At 42.4% G+C, this 17,964-nt stretch overlaps 1 protein-coding gene across 2 annotated transcripts in view; it reads left to right on the top strand.

Annotated features, from left to right (window-relative positions):
* The window catches only part of IQGAP2 (IQ motif containing GTPase activating protein 2), a 1,127,142-nt gene that overhangs the window by 1,093,572 nt on the left and 15,606 nt on the right, over nt 1-17,964 (top strand). For both annotated transcript variants that reach the window (XM_078675224.1, XM_078675225.1), the window contains 3 exons: nt 11,336-11,423; nt 13,377-13,589; nt 15,189-15,349. In XM_078675224.1, the coding sequence (XP_078531350.1) occupies nt 11,336-11,423; nt 13,377-13,589; nt 15,189-15,349 (462 nt within the window). The remainder of the gene's footprint in view (nt 1-11,335; nt 11,424-13,376; nt 13,590-15,188; nt 15,350-17,964) is intronic.

Below are 17,964 nucleotides of genomic sequence, written 5' to 3'. Positions count from 1 at the left end.
GCTACAGTAGACCGACTTCTTAAAAAAACTCTTTTAGACCCTACTAAGCCTGAAAACGTTAGGCCCAATTCACTGCTTCCTTTTTAGGTCGAGCTGGCGTTGGAGCGCGAAGCGCTCCCGCCAGCGAGACTATAGTCACCTTCCTCCCTGTCAAGGGAGTAACAGCTGTGAACGAGCCCGATACAGACCTGGGCAGGAGCCGACCCAGGTCTGTGAACGAGCTTCAAGGTTGAGCAGCTTGTGCACGTTTGTTGGACGTCAGGCGCTGCAAGCCCGCCAGACCAATTATCCCAGCATGAAACTCTACTTCCTGAGGCCCACAAGACCAATTATCCCAGCAGGAGTCTCCACTTCCTCAGGCGCTGCAACAATTATCACAGCATGAGACCCACTTATCACAGCATGTCAACAGGCGCCCCAGGCTGCTGGAGCACTCAACTATAATTAATGTGCAGTTGAGTGCTCCAGCAGCGTGGGGCGGCTCTCTGCATGCTGTGATAATTATCACTTTGGGGCCTCATGCTGTGATAATTAGGGCGGCATGCTCTATTTGCAGCACTGAACATTTTCAAAGAAGGCGAAGCAGTGACATTCATTGGAGACACTCACCCTCACGCCCTCACCCCCTCACCCCTCACACACCTCCTCACCCTCACACACCTCCTAACCCTCACCTCCTCACCCTCACCTTCACACCCCCTCACACACACCCTCACATACCCTTACCAGCACAGCAAAACACAACACAGCAAAACACAGCACAGCAAAACACAACACAACACAGCACAGCACAGCAAAACACAACACAACACAACACAGCACAGCACAGCAAAACACAACACAGCACAGCAAAACACAGCACAACAAAACACAGCACAGCACAACAAAACACAACACAGCACAACAGAGCAAAACACAACACAGCACAGCACAGCAAAACACAACACAGCACAGCAAAACACAACACAGCACAGCACAACGCAGCACAGCACAGCAAAACACAGCACAACACAGCACAGCAAAACACAACACAACACAGCACAGCACAGCAAAACACAGAACAGCACAGGACAGCACAGCAAAGCACAGCACAGCAAAACACAGCACAACACAACACAGCACAGCAAAACACAACACAACACAACACAGCACAGCACAGCAAAACACAGCACAGGACAGCACAGCAAAGCACAGCACAGCAAAACACAGCACAGCAAAACACAGCACAGCAAAACACAGCACAGCAAAACACAGCACAACACAACACAGCACAGCACAACACAGCACAACAAAACACAGCACAGCACAACACAGCAAAACACAGCACAACACAGCACAGCAAAGCACAGCACAGCAAAACACAACACAACACAGCACAGCAAAACACAACACAGCACAGCAAAGCACAGCAAAACACAGCACAGCACAGCAAAACACAGCACAACACAGCACAGCAAAACACAACACAACACAACCCTCACCCCCTCACCCCCTCACCCCTCACACACCTCATCACCCTCACACACCTCCTCACCCTCACACCCGCACCTTCACACCCCCTCACACACACCCTCACATACCCTTACCAGCACAGCAAAACACAACACAACACAGCACAGCAAAACACAACACAGCACAGTACAGCAAAACACAACACAGCACAGCACAGCAAAACACAACACAACACAGCACAGCACAGCAAAACACAGCACAGCACAGGACAGCACAGCAAAGCACAGCACAGCACAGCACAACACAGCACAGCAAAACACAACACCACAGCACAGCACATCAAAACACAGCACAGCAAAACACAGCACAGCAAAACACAGCACAGCAAAACAAAGCACAGCACAGCACAACACAGCACAGCACAGCACAACACAGCACAACACAGCACAGCAAAGCACAACACAGCAAAACACAGCAAAACACAGCACAACACAGCACAGCAAAGCACAGCACAGCAAAACACAACACAACACAGCACAGCAAAGCACAGCACAGCAAAACACAACACAACACAGCACAGCAAAGCACAGCACAGCAAAACACAGCACAGCACAGCAAAACACAACACAGCACAGCAAAACACAGCACAGCAAAACACAGCACAGCACAACCCTCACGCCCTCACCCCCTCACCCCTCACACACCTCATCACCCTCACACACCTCCTCACCCTCACACCCTCACCTTCACACCCCCTCACACACACCCTCACATACCCTTACCAGCACAGCAAAACACAACACAACACAGCACAGCAAAACACAACACAGCACAGCAAAACACAACACAGCACAGCAAAACACAACACAGCACAGCACAGCAAAACACAACACAGCAGAGCAAAGCACAGCACAGCAAAACACAGCACAGCAAAACACAACACAACACAGCACAACACAGCACAGCAAAACACAACACAGCACAGCAAAACACAGCACAGCAAAACACAGCACAGCACAACACAACACAGCACAGCAAAACACAACACAGCACAGCAAAACACAACACAGCACAGCAAAGCACAGTACAGGACAGCACAGCAAAGCACAGCAAAACACAGCAAAACACAGCACAACACAACACAGCACAACACAGCACAGCACAACACAGCACAACACAGCACAGCACAACACAACACAACACAGCACAGCAAAACACAGCACAGCACAGCACAACACAGCAAAACACAGCACAGCAAAGCACAACACAGCACAGCATAGCAAAACACAGCACAGCAAAGCACAGCACAGCAAAACACAGCACAGCACAGCAAAGCACAGCACAGCAAAACACAGCAAAACACAGCACAGCAAAGCACAGCACAGCAAAACACAGCACAGCAAAACACAGCACAGCAAAACACAGCACAGCAAAACACAGCACAGCAAAACACAGCACAGCAAAACACAGCACAGCAAAACACAGCACAGCACAGCAAAACACAGCAAGCACAGCAAAACACAGCACAGCAAAACACAGCACAGCACAGCAAAACACAGCACAGCAAAACACAGCACAGCAAAACACAGCACAGCACAGCAAAACACAGCACAGCACAACCAAGCACAGCACAACCAAGCACAGCACAACCAAGCACAGCACAACCAAGCACAGCACAACCAAGCACAGCACAACCAAGCACAGCACAACCAAGCACAGCATAACCAAGCACAGCATAACCAAGCATAGCATAACCAAGCATAGCGTAATAAAGCACAACAAAAAATAGCATAACAAAAAATAGCATAACAAAAAATAGCATAACACAACACAACAAAACATAGCATAGCAAAACAAAGCATAGCACAGCAAAACACAACACAACATAGCATAGCATAACAAAGCATAGCATAACAAACACAACAAAACATAGCATAGCATAACAAAACATAGCATAACAAAACACAACATAGCATAGCATAACAAAACACAACATAGCATAGCATAACAAAACACAACATAGCATAGCATAACAAAACACAACATAGCATAGGATAACAAAACAAAGCATAGGATAGCAAAACAAAACATAGCCTAACAAAACATGGCATAACAAAACATGGCATAACAAAACATAGCATAGCAAAACATATAATAGCATAGCAAAACATAGCATATCAAACACAACAAAACATAGCATAGCAAAACAAAGCATAGCATAGCAAAACAGAGCATAGCATAACAAAGCATAACAAAGCATAGCATAGCATAACAAAACATAGCATAGCAAAACAAAACAAAGCATAGCAAAAGATAGCATAGTATAACAAAGCATAACAAAGCATAGCATAGCATAACAAAACATAGCATAACACAACAAAACATAGCATAACATAGCATAGCATAACAAAACACAACATAGCATAGCATAACAAAACACAACATAGCATAGCATAACAAAACACAACATAGCATAGGATAGCAAAACTAAACAGAGCATAGCATAACAAAACAAAGCATAGGATAGCAAAACAAAACATAGCCTAACAAAACATAGCATAACACAACATGGCATAACAAAACATAGCATAGCAAAACATATAATAGCATAGCAAAACATAGCATATCAAACACAACAAAACATAGCATAGCAAAACAAAGCATAGCATAGCAAAACAGAGCATAGCATAACAAAGCATAACAAAGCATAGCATAACAAAACATAGCATAACAAAACATAGCATAACAAAACATAGCATAACAAAACATAGCATAGCAAAACAAAGCATAGCATAGCAAAACACAACACAACATAGCATAGCATAACAAAGAATAGCATAACAAACACAACAAAGCATTGCATAGCATAACAAAACAAAGTATAGGATAGCAAAAAAACATAGCATAGCATAACAAAGCATAGAATAGCAAAACAAAACATTGCATAGCATAACAAAACATAACATAACATAACAAAACATAGCATAGCATAACAAAACATATCATAGCCTAGCAAAACATAGCATACCAAACACAACAAAACATAGCATAACAAAACATAGAAAAACAAAGCATAACACACACAAGCACACACACACAACCACACACACACAACCATGCACACACAACCACGCACACATAACCACAACCACACACACAACCACAACCACACACACAACTATCTATCTATCTATCGCCCTCACTCTATCTGTCTATCGATCTATCGCCCTCACTCTATCTGTCTATCTATCGCCCTCACTCTATCTGTCTATCTATCGGCCTCACTCTATCCAATCGCCCTCACTCTATCTATCTATCGCCTTCACTCTATCTTATCGCCCTCACTCTATCACCCTCACGCTATCTATCGCCCTCACGCTATCTATCGCCCTCACTCTATCTATCTTTCTATCGATCTATCGCCCTCATTCTATCTACTTATTTAGATACTGATCGCCATCACTCTATCTATCTGTCTAGCTATCTATCGCCCTCACTCCTATCTATCTATCTACCTATCTATCTCGCTCACTCAATCTCTCTATCGCCCTCCCTCTATCTATCTATCCCACTCACTCTATCTATCTATCCCACTCACTCTATCTATCGCATCACCACAGCATCACTAAGGGGCACAACAACATCACTATGCGCTACCACAACAACATCACTATGCGCTACCACAGGATCATTGAATGCCACAGCATCACTAGTCGCCACCAAGACATCTCTCAGCCCCACCACAGCATCAATCTGTGCAACCATTTACCAACAACTGGGTCAAATATGATCTCTCAATGTTTCAAGCTTTATTACAAATGTCACAAAAAGAGGTTAGTATTTCACTTCTGTTCTTGGATTTTCGTCACAATAAAATACACTGAACATATTCTTCAGAAAAGTTATTTACAAAAGTTTAAGCTATTGCCATTATAAATTACAATAACTTTTATTTAAGTATTAATTATTAAAAAAATTCAAAGCCATTGTTATTTGTAATATCAATACATCTAAGTCACGTGAATACAACACATATTGCATTACAAATGCTATAGGTGTCACAAGTTATAACTATTGGCATTGTAAATGACAAAGCTATTATTTTTGCTATTTTGAAAACCAACACATATATAACAAATGTGTCATTTACAATACCAATAGCTCAAACTTTCCTAATGCGAGACCTTATGCATTGCAAATGCTTGTTCTTCTAATGTTGCAGATAAATATGTAAATCAGCAGCTCTCAACCTTTATTGAGGCAAAAGAGCTTATCCATAGGACACAGTCTGGCTTCCAGCCCCATCACAGTACAGAGTCTGCGTTACTGCTTGCATCTGAATCCATCCGCAAAATTGTTGATAGGGGTGATACTGCAGCACTCCTGATGCTGGACCTCAGCGTGACCTCCGACACCATATCCCACAAACCTTTACTTGAACGGTTTTGGAGCTGCTGTGTCCGCTGTAAGACCCTGCAGTAATTCACTTCTTTTTTGCAGAACTGCACCTTTCAGGTGGCACAAAACCTTTTCAATCTCAGGTTTTTCTTTTGTAGCAAGGGGTGCCTCAGGGCTCTTCTTTGAGCATTACTTTATTCTATCTGTACATGCGCCACCTGGCTGATATCATTGAGCGTTACGGTTTTAACATCATATTGTACACCAATGATACACAGCTGATTATCACTCAGTCACAGGATGAAGCTAACACACCGGTTTTGTTTAGGACCTGTTTGTCAGAAGTGGCTGAGTGAATGGACATCAATTGTCTCAAACTTAATGCTGGGGAAAAAAGAGGTCCTTACCCTGGGGTAAGCAGCCTTCGATTTAATCCTCTGCCAGGTGGCCATACTTGCTCAGACCTTTACCTACCCCAAAACCTTAAGTCAAGAACCTTGGCATCTAATTCGATGCTAGGTTCTTTTGACAGCCTGATTACGGCTTTAGCAGGCAAGTGTTTTGGGACCTTAAACCCTTAAAAGATCCTTGGACTTCTCCCAGAAGCAGCCGGAAAGACAGTAGTCCAGGCCCTGGTGACATCCAGGCTGGACTACTGTAATGTCCTGTATCTGGAAGTCTCACAGTCTCGACTGATGATACTTCAGCGTATGCAGAATGTGGCAGTCCGTTTGCTGCTGAATCTTCCCAGGTGGCCTTCCTTGGGCTCTGCACCTTCAAAATTGCACTGGCTACCGCTGAAGAAAAGGCTCTCTATGAAAGCCATGTGCTACTGTTGTAGGGTCCTCAAAAGCAAGGGCCCTCAATATTTACATTACATTTTCAAGCCCTATTCTCCTGCAAGAAATGTAGGATCAAAAGGGACTTTATTGGCCTGCATTTCCACTGTAAAGAGAGCACGCATTGGAGGATGCTCTTTTAGATTTTTAGCAGTCAAGATGTGAAATTCCCTTCCCCTTTCAATCAGACAGGGAAAAAACTGAGCTATCACTACACAAAAATCTAAAAACCTGGCTACCAAGGTTGGCCTGATTAGGGCCATCTGGTTAGTATGCTGTTCAGTTCTGACTGCCGGGAGCGAGACCTCAGCGCTGGGACACTTCAGTATAAGTAACTAGGCACTCTACAGATCACTTTTATAAGTAGTAGTAGCATGGATGACCCTATACCTACACCTCGTAATCCTCAATGTCTTATGTAACATTTCCTTTAGACTGGTATTAGTAGCGCTATAAAATAAATTAAATGCATGTAAGAGAGGGGCTAAGGAGAGGGGAGGGGCACTGTTGGAGGATGGTAGTGAGGAAATTTGTAGAGATGGAAGCCATTGAGGAGGGCGGCACAAGAGATTGACGCACTGGGCGCCACCAGCGTTAAAGCTGGTCGTGCATACACCACAGCTAAAATAGATCATACAGTTAGATTCAGATTGTTTACAAATAGCAGTATCCACCAGAGTATGCCACACAAACACCCAGGCTACACGATCTAACAGCCAGGCACAGGCTTATACAGACCAATGTGGGCATTGTGGGGGGTGGACTTCGGGGAAAAACAGCTAGCATGACAGGAGACCCCTGCCCTTAAACAGTTCTGTGCAGGGTTGGATTGGGACAGAAAACAGGCCAGGGCACCTAAATAAAACCATCCCATAGACCAGGGCATTAGGTGGGCCAGGTCTGAGTACCAGCAGTTTTTTAAAGGAGACCGCGAAATGGTTCTCTATCGGGCTCTTTTTGTACCCTGGCACAGGCGGTCTGTTTTTTTCCAGACTGCAGTGACAGCAGGTACATGATGTGCGCGTGCTCACACTGCTCACTTCTCAATAGTGGAGAAGTTATGGCATGATGTCATGTCAGGTGAGCGTTGTAGGGGGAAGGAAAATCCTTTAAAGAAAGTCATTTTCTCTCTGGATTTCCCTTCTCTTTTTGAAAACTCAGGAGCAGCAACATTGTCATGGTGTCACAAGGGCTTTAAGTGGATGATTTTTCAATATTATATACAAACCATAGTTGCTGCTTATTTATCTTATGCAACTAACTACAATTTACAAAGCCAATAGTCCTGACTTGTTGTAGGTATGCTGTTACTTGTTGTGTCATATATCTGGATGCAATGGCAGAAACAGCAAAATACAAGTCAGGCGGCACACTATGCTAAGCTCAGATTTTTAGTTTACGTGTTTATAAGCTAAGCCCCTAATTACATTGGCCACGCCCCTTTGAGAGTCCTCCCAGTTTTTTCATCCCACTTAAAGCCCTGCCGCAGACCATAAAACAGGCCCACAAACAGCCCAAAAACCAGACCTACACACTGACCTGTCAGACCAGCCCACAGGGCACTGCCCGATTGCCTGATAGGCCAGTTCGACCCTGGTTCTGTGTGTGGCATCGGGTGACTTAAGTAGAGATCGGGCCCTGTTGTATCTCCCCTTCTTCCATTGGAGTAGAGGGTAAGATACATTGATTTTTAAAGGGCAGTTCTGCTCTCTTGTTCAGACTGGCTTAGTTGGTGACAGGCCTTATGTGTGCATTAAGGACTAGGGATACACATCAGAATATCTTTGGAATCTCTCCTATTTTCTTTAAAGGAAGATGTTTCCATGTGACTATCAGCTGGTAAACCGATGTGGTATACATAGTGTGTTATGGCAGTGCCCCTAGGGGATGTCGCTTTTTGGTCACCTTGTATGAACAAAAATCCCTTCAGCCATCCCTAGCTTTCTATTTACTACAATGCTTTATTCAAAGACAAATAGTTTTTTTACTGGGTGAAATTCATGGTTGCCGAAGAAGTCAAGCATTTCATAAGATCAATTGGATGCTCTGATATTACGTGTCAGACCGTGGATTAGTTCATTTCCAATACAGTAACTGGATCCCAAAAATTTCATAACATTCTCAAGGGAGAAGTCTGCTCTCCCATAAACCATCTACAAGAAATCTATTAAATTGTTTTGCTTGCTGGAATATGGGGGAAGTATCACATACCACCACTTACATGCATCTTTTTTGTCCTATAATGGCTATGAGGTTATCTCTGGCAACATTTCTGGAAATGCTTGTCTTACCCCATTGCTGGGAACAGGAACCTGTGCATCCGCACCTGGCAGGGACTTTGGTGGGAACCGCTGTGTTTGAAAATAATGTTTGGGTTAAAAGCACATGAACTTCCTTGTGCACCAGGTAATTTTCAGGCAACAAAAAAAATGTTACGATAACTCTGGTGATTAATGTTCCTATTAGTGAGAGTTCGGAATTTTGTCTAGTGGCAGTTTTTGCTCACTGTAAAGTAGCACGGAGGGTTAATGTGGCTGCTGCGAAGAACGTGTACTATACAGATCACAGAACTGCGAGTGAGTGAACTATGAGTAGCACTTTAAAAAAAATGAAATGAACATCAGGGAGAGGCTACAGAGAGATGAGGTGCACTGTTGGAGAGTGGTAATGAGGGAATTTTTGAAAGAGGTTATGGGGTAGGAGAGCACCAAAAAAACTGTCATAACGGCCGCCACCACCAGCGCTCAAGCTGGCCCTTGCTCCCCCTCCAAGTCCGGTTCTAGTTGTGCCCCTGGAGTGAAGTGAGTGGAAACCAGCAAGAACTGAGATCCTCTGCTTTTATTCTTGCAGTTATATATGGGCACTATTATATGCACCCATTTTCATAATTCACACGCGTTCTCTTGCCATTTAAAGAAAGCTTATTTAGTAATTGCACTGGCTACTTTCTCACGCTAATTCCTTCTCTTCTGCTGAAGATAAGCTGGGAACCATCTGAACTGTTGTTTCAGCCAACCCTCTGTGCCTCCTGGCATCCGTCCCTGCCCCACTCCCACCCTTTAAGTCACTGTTCTATGACTTCTTGGTACATTAAAACTCTGACTAAACAGCAGCGGGGACTTAAGAGTCTCTGAAGCAAATCCGTGATTACTGGAAGTGAGGTGGCACCGCTTCCTCCACAATGTTGGGTCCAGAAAATATGCATCTATTTTCGTTACATCAGGCAAAGTTGCATTTTGCCGTTTCGGAGGCCTGCTTCTTGGGAAATAGCCTACATTTTCAGCTTTTAGCTGCACATTGGGCTCATCTGCTTGTGGCATCATACAACTGACTGGACTTACCATATGATGGTCCGGCTCTGCTTTGGTCAGGTTGTTGTCAGAAAGCCATCAGCTCTCCTCGAGTTGTTGGTGCCTTTTGAAACAAGAGAGATGCTAAACATTCAATATAGCATTCATGAGATATTTGTTCTCTAGATAGTGATGAGATTTATTTATTTTTCTCCTCATACCATTGCCATTTTCTTACTCACCCTAATTGTTGGAGACATTTCCTTTCCCAAAGAGAGCTCACTAAATGTGATTTGCTGATTTGTTTGTGATTTCTAATGGAAACTGACCATCGTCTCAGCAACGCTTTGATGTAATCACTGGGCTGTTATGATGAGATTGGCAGGTTATATAAGGGTTTCATATTTTCTTTATGGTTAATATTACAGGCCATATTTATTTGACTAACATAATTCACCGACTGAATCCATTCAGAGGGATATTAGTTCTTCAGACCAGTGCAAGTGAGTGCGAAAGATAGTGTACGTTACACCACTGGAACTTTTTTTTCTGAATAACATTGATAGTCTGATGATAGAAAAAATGTATACATTTAATAATTTTCACCAGTTAGGGGTCGATTCCAATCTCAGTCGGAAGGGCTTCGAATCGGATTTGGTTGTACTTGAACCGATCCGGAGCCTTTGTTTCCGACCGATTGGTTCCCAATTCCGAATGACCAGGTATGATGCCTGAAAACTCTTAGCGCTGAGCATATTGGTTACAAAAGGCATTCAAAGATAGGGCCTTTCCGGAGCCGATTCGTACTGCTCTATGGACTTGATTTTTGAGCGAGCAAGTACTATGAACGATTCAGACAGCCTTTCTGATTCTGCTTGCCCAGAACGAAAAGGTGTCAGTCATCGTTCTTTGGGGGCCTGTTGCTCCCCCCACCCCTTTTACCCGGGGTTCTCCGAATCAGGCCCGTGGGGGTACCCATGGGTGTCCCCCCTTTACATCCCTGCACAGTGTGGCAGGCACTCCTTGTGTCAATGGGAGCCTGTGTACGCGTACAGTACACAGGCTCCCATTGAAGTCAATGGGAGTTCAACCAAATCAGATCCAGATGCACTCAAATGCATTGTACTTGTAAATAATAATAAATGTAATATTTACAACTAATTTCCTGACCAGCACAGCACCGACCTCTTTTACAAAACGATGATGATCCCTGGACTACAGCACTTTTGATGGGATTTTTAAAATCTTTTTATGCTTTTATGTCCTTTTCTGCTGAAAATTGTATTAGTAAGGGTTTACTATGATATAAACTCATTATTAAGTCAGTTGTGATTGTTTATTATTCTTGTTCTACAGGACTAAAAAACTCATAGTTGATGTTATCCGGGCACAATCTGGTGAGACGCTCACAGAGATCCTGGAGACGGAAGCATCTTCGCAACAGGTAAACGCTTTATCCTAAGTGAATGGCTGAAACTTGACAAAGTAAAAATGGGCAGTACCCCAACAGTGCTGTGAGGCCTTGATGCAGATGTTTAGGTGTTAATGGCAGGTGAAGACTGTCAGGCCATCCTATTCTATCCTACATTGCCCAGGGTGCATATAGTGCCTCTTGACAATACCGCTAAGACACACTGGGTGGCTGAACTAGTGGTGGTGATGTCACCTAAGGTCTAGAAGTTTTGTTGTGAGCAGACTAAGTCTGTCTCCATTAATTGGACATAAGGATTTCACTTTTTTAATAGATTATATGACACCTCTGAATAATTACACAGTATTGACTCCTCACTCGTCTTTTGCTGTGCCAGATGCTCCTCAGACTATGCTGATTTTCTGCATTTAGCTTGGAAATGTCCCCATATTATAACTTCTGTATAGAGGTAGTGCAAACAATTAAGGACATACACAACCTCCTCACAGTTTACCTATGTGCCATTGATCCTGTGCCTATATGTGTTGCAAATGTACCTATTTTTGCATGTGGCTGATGGCCCTTTGGCTATTTTTAGCTAAGCACAGGGTGGCGAGGACAAGGATAAAGGGTGACTTAGAGTTAGTTTGTGTACCAGAGCAAAGACCTATGCCACATTAAACAAAATACCTACTGCGCCTTTCAAAGACTATGTGATGGGCATAGACAAGGTGGCTCATGCAACAGTAAATACTTGAATGAACTAAGTGAACCCACAATGAGGCTGAGCCGTTGGTGGGTGGTGGATCTAACTTTAGTTCCTAGGTTTTCACATACAGAATATGTTTAGTCACAGATGAGATATTTTGTGTTAGGGTTGAAACTTTCTAATATAAACGACTGCTGTTTTCTTTCGGAATTGTCTTATTATCGATTCCTCTTACTGAATATTTTACTTTGTATCTACGTTTAGGTGGTGCTCTTTCGTGGTGGTGGTCTTTCTTTTCTATTCATGCACACAATACTGTTGTATGACTGTGACCTCTAGAAATGTCTTATTGTAATGTACTAACTGCTGAAAATATACAACTTGGATATCATCTGAGGTTATTAATGACTATTTTATTCGAAATAATGGTGAGGGAATCTTATTAAGTGTAGAGTATCAAATTACATATTTATTCTCCAGACATGAAACTCCTGTGTGAAACAGGAAGTAGTTCCTGGGTTATGTCAGGAATAACAGAGGAGTATTTATTACGTATTGCGCAGTTGGACTTATTGAATGTCATCACCACAATTCGATGATTTCACATTTTGATTGTATTTGTAGTACGTCCTCTTGTGTATGATCTTCATTAGAAGACCGGAAATGTGAGCCCTCAAGTTTTTAGAGCAGCATCCGTCAATCATTAAATACTTATATAAGTGCAGTTATTGACCCAGCATCATGTAAGTCCTTAAGGTTTCTTTCAAATTTCCCCTGGGTCTCTTTTGTAGCACGTTGATGGTATACAGCTCTCTGAAATCAACTCCGAAAGACCCCACGCCCCCAGTATGGAATGATGTGGGGCTGCGGGGTGCAGATGCTATAACATTCATGTGTCCAGCCATCATTTTATTCAATGTAGCTCAACCTTAGAAACCAAACTCAGTATGTACTTTGTGTGTCTGCAGATACCTCTCTGCATAAATTGGTAAGAGGATAAAACCCTACTGAAAACTTTTATTAACTATTATTGTGTCCAAAACCAGAGTCTTTCCCATTCTGACGTGTGGTGGAATTAGTATGCTCTGTCTGGATATGGTTGTGACTCTCAATAAACATGGTTGGACCCTGTAGTAAATAGGTATTTAATGTACCCTCTAGCACTTTCTGCTGTTGAAAAACCTCTGTATGTAATTTATGACATAAGGCTTTGTTGATATCATTATATTTTTGGGCAAGACAATTGAAGGCACTTAATTGTTTCTGCTCCCTCACAGGAATCTACCCACCTCAAGGTGATGGAGAAGCGAGCAGCATTAGATTCTAAGACACCTGATGAAATGAAGCGGAGCGAGTCCACGCTAGAGGACAGCCAGCTGCCCATTGAGCAGAAGAAACGCAAGATTGTCAGGAACCTCCGGACTCTTGAACATGCAAAGCTAGTTTCATCAGAAACTAAATACCAGGAAATTATCAATGAGATTGCCAAGGTTAGTGATCCGTGGACGTCACTGTCTGGTCATGATCATCACTTTTAGGAGTCCTAAGCTTAATTATAATATCCACATGTGAAGTGTGTCAATGTTGAACCCTTTATAATATTTCATCCACAGGTTCTCTTGTAGCCTCTCTGGCATGTTATCTAAACTGATGTCAACTGGCAGTATTCCTTAGTATAAATGAAAGTGTTTCTAGAGTATACTGCTTCTATACCTGAAATACCGGCCTAGCAAAGCTGGAGGAATCCGAGTACCTTTCTCTTAAGACTTTTAGTTGCAATTGATGTTCTGGGGTTACAAAGATTATTCCCTTGGTTCTCTCATATAAAGAACACCATGGGAAGCCTAGGTAGAACTGAGATTTGGTCTGATCCAGGAAAGGTTGTGAATACAAATTCTAAACAAGTAACTGATCTGGACAAGATCACCATAGTGTGTAGCATTGCCAGCAACATCGTTAGGCTCTTGTATCCAGTAAAAAAGCTGCCATTTTCCAGAAATTTTATTTTAAGTTCAGATTTGGCATACTTCATCGAAACTTCTTTGTGAGTCAGTGGAATAGTGGTGTAAAATGAATTACATTTCCTACTGCCTTGTCCTCATTTTTCAAAAGTAAGGCCTAGGATGTTTAGGTCTATTTTTAAACACATGAGAGTCAAGGGCAGAGTTCATGTTCCCCCCTGTGCAAAGATTATTCTGTCATTGTTGTTCAATTCTATAATGTAGACTACAGTTGGAACCAGGAGTGAAGTTGTTTATAGTTTTCCAAGTATTGCAGTTACGTGTAGATGCTCGGATAGGTTTAATGAATGATCACATGGTATTTTATTTTTCTGGTAACAATACAACACTCTGTTGCTGGACTGTGACTCAGTTGGGATATATTGTTAAATCCAATACAGAAGCATTGTGTTTTTCATAAGGTAATGGTGTATTTTCTAACAAAGGTGTATTTTTAGTGAGTTTTGTATTGTAAGTACTTGTTATTTACTATCACATTATACATTATTGGTTTTTATCAATGTTTTGTTTTTATTGATTTCATATTCTCAAGAAAACTATACATGAAGGAATGTAGAACATTAAAATGTTTGTTGCAATTAGAAAATATGGGTCTTCATATAGAGTTTTGCGGATGGAACACCCCGTCACAAACATACGAGATGTCCTGTCTGCTGTATTACAAGTGTGCAGTAATACTTTATTCTGTAATTCAAGACCATATATAGTCAACAATGCCATTAAAACCATGTACATTGATAAATATATGTAAAAAAGTAAAATACATCCATAGAAATATAAAAACACAGTACAATCACTAAAAAAATAAGTTTGACATCTCATTAAGTGTGAGCCCCCTAATAACTAAATATCTTCTTCCTAAGTCTAAGGGCACCAGAAAGAAAACATGTATTGCAAGTGAATTTTGATCTATGGCACTGGCAATACAGTGGATGGGAAATCCATGAAGAATTAAGAGAGTATCCCTTCAACAAAACACTAAATAAAGCCCTATGTCTTTGGAATGAAATGATATACATTAGATGAGTTCACTGAGTTGTTCACTTTTTTATTCAATGATCTCTACAGGATATTCGGAATCAGAGACGATACCGTCAACGACGGAAAGCAGAATTAGTGAAACTTCAACAAACGCTAAATGCACTAAACTCCAAGACGGCGTTTTATGAAGATCAGACCAATTATTATAATACTTATATCAAAACCTGCTTGGACAATTTGACCAGAAAGTGAGTTGAATTATTTTATTTCGCTATAATTTAAGTCCATATGGTGGGTTTATGTGTTACTTTAGACTCTCACTCCTATCAGCATTCCTAAATACATAACAATTGTGATGTTCTTTCTAATACAGTTCATTTAGATTGCGAAACCAAGGTGGGTACATGAGTTTACTATCCAAGAACAGTATATAGTGAACTAAAATATGGGCTAGCCAGCAAGCAGCCGGGGTAGAAGTACATGAGTGCAGTCAACCTGCAAGCAGCATATTATAGTCCTGATGACTGAAGATCAACAACATAAAATATAATCTACTGTATTAAAGATGAAAATGTTTTTAAACAGTATGAACTTGATGATATTGTGGTTGCCTATACATTCTTTTCTCATTTGTAACAGGAGCGGAAACGTGTCAAATGATAATCTTGAGATTTTTTTTAACAGACTCTGTAACTCTTATACTATGCGAACATGCATGAATTGCATGCAGCTGTTTATCCAGATTCCAATGAATAACATTGCCATAGATGGCAGATTATTTATAGAATGTTAGTTTCAAAGCATCTTGCCACTATTATTGTAGTAAGATATCAAGGAGGCCATATGTATGGATGTTATCCCAAATAAGCAGAAAAGCGAAATTTATAATTTACAGCAAAATGTTTACGATCCAGAGCAATTCTAATCACATTGGCTAGTCTCACTTCTGGATGTACGTGAAAAGGTCTAGCCTTATACTACTGCTTTCTTCGCTGAGGAGCAGCAGGGTTTAATTTCTTACTCTACAACCCCAAACACAGCGCGGGAGTAACTCACTAGGATATCCCTGCCATCAGAACTTGACTTGTAGGCCTCGCTAGGAACGTTACTGATCATTTTTTTAAATTGCTTTTAAGAACAAATTGCACTTTGGGATTGAACTGTATTGAATTGAATTGTTTTACCGCAACTGCTCTTCACGCTTAAGTCGGCTGTTTCCGGCTCCCTTGGTGCTCCTAGAGACTCCCCCCCCCCCCCCTCCTCCCCGGTAGCAGCCAATCACGCTGCGAGAGGGTGGAGCAGAGGGCGGGGAACGGAGGTAAAGGCAGCACGCAGCGCGGGAGTTCCTCACTAGGCTTTCCCTGCAATCAGAACTTGACTATAGGCCTCGCTAGGAACATTACTGATAATTTTAAAAATTGCCTTTAAGAACAAATTGCACTTTGGAACTAAACTGTATTGAATTGTATTGTTTTACTGCAACTGCTCTTCACGCTTAAGTCGGCTGTCTCCGGCTCCCTTGGTGCGCCTAGAGACTCCCCCCGGTAGCAGCCAATCAAGCTGCGAGAGGGCGGAGCAGAGGGCGGGGAACGGAGGTAAAGGCAGCACGCAGCGCGGGAGTCCCTCACTAGGCTTTCCCTGCAATCAGAACTTGACTATAGGCCTCGCTAGGAACGTTACTGATAATTTTTTTTATTGTTTTTAAGAACAAATTGCCCTTTAGAATTGAATTGAATTGTTTTACTGCAACTGCTCCTCACGCTTAAGTCGGCTGTTTCTGGCTCCCTTGGTGCTCCTAGTGACGCCCCCCCCGGTAGCAGCCAATCACCCTGCGTGAGGGCAGAGCTGAGGGCGGGGAACAGGGGTAAAATGCAGCACGCAGTGCGGGAGCGCAGCAGACGCACGCAGCAGGCGTGCCGGCGGCGCGCCAAAGGCAAGACCGTCTGCGCCCATCCGGGCCCAGGGGCCAGTTATTATGCCCGTTCTTTCACATACCCCTCGGAAACACTGAAAACTATGCATCTACCCATTTGCACCTCGCCCGTGAAACCCTGTCTCACACCTGAACATGAAATCTTCACCCCCAAGCACATCACACAGAGTCAGGCTAAACTCGGGCCATGCCCCTATCTATCTATTACCTTCATACTCGTTCCCTTGTCAAACATCAGCTGGACATTTTCCTTCTTCTGCTCACTGATAAACCCAATATTTTACTGCTGACTGAAACCTGGCTTACCACTGACTCTGCCCCGGAAATGCTGGCGGCTCTACCCCCTGATTACTATATAATTCATGCCAACCGCCTACCTGGTACATCAGGGGGTGGGGGGTTGCAGCCATTATTCACACTAATTTCAGATTCTGCACCTTGACATGTCTTTCTCTCAAGGAGGCAGAGAACATAGTAATAAAACTTGAATCCGTCCACGATTCCTTTGTCTGCGTATTAATATACAGGCCACCATATCAGATGCCTCATTTTCCCCTTATACTCAGTGAACAGATGGCTAAACTCGTGATTGCAATCATATTAACAAAAAAGGAATACCTGGTTTATGTATTTCACCGCTATTTATTTTATGCAGAGAAGAAACAATGACCATAAGGTTCATTTGTTCAGTTTGTGCAATTTACATTTTTTTTCCATAACACTTACTGAAAGTAAACATTCATTTCGTGTCTGAGATACAATACAACTCCCATCCACCAGTGAAAGGCTTTGGTCAGGTGAAATAGATTGATGATACAATATAACAATTTTATACAATGTGACAATTTTAAACAAACAATATACAATATTCAAAAAATCATTCCAAAAATTACACCAGCAAGACATTTTCATAAACAAAAGAACTCCATT

Source organism: Lissotriton helveticus, chromosome 2_1, assembly GCF_964261635.1.
Source record: "Lissotriton helveticus chromosome 2_1, aLisHel1.1, whole genome shotgun sequence".
Classification (NCBI taxonomy): domain Eukaryota; kingdom Metazoa; phylum Chordata; class Amphibia; order Caudata; family Salamandridae; genus Lissotriton; species Lissotriton helveticus.
The sequence above is the reverse complement of the archived record's forward strand: the minus strand, read 5'-3'. Positions and strand labels throughout refer to the sequence as shown.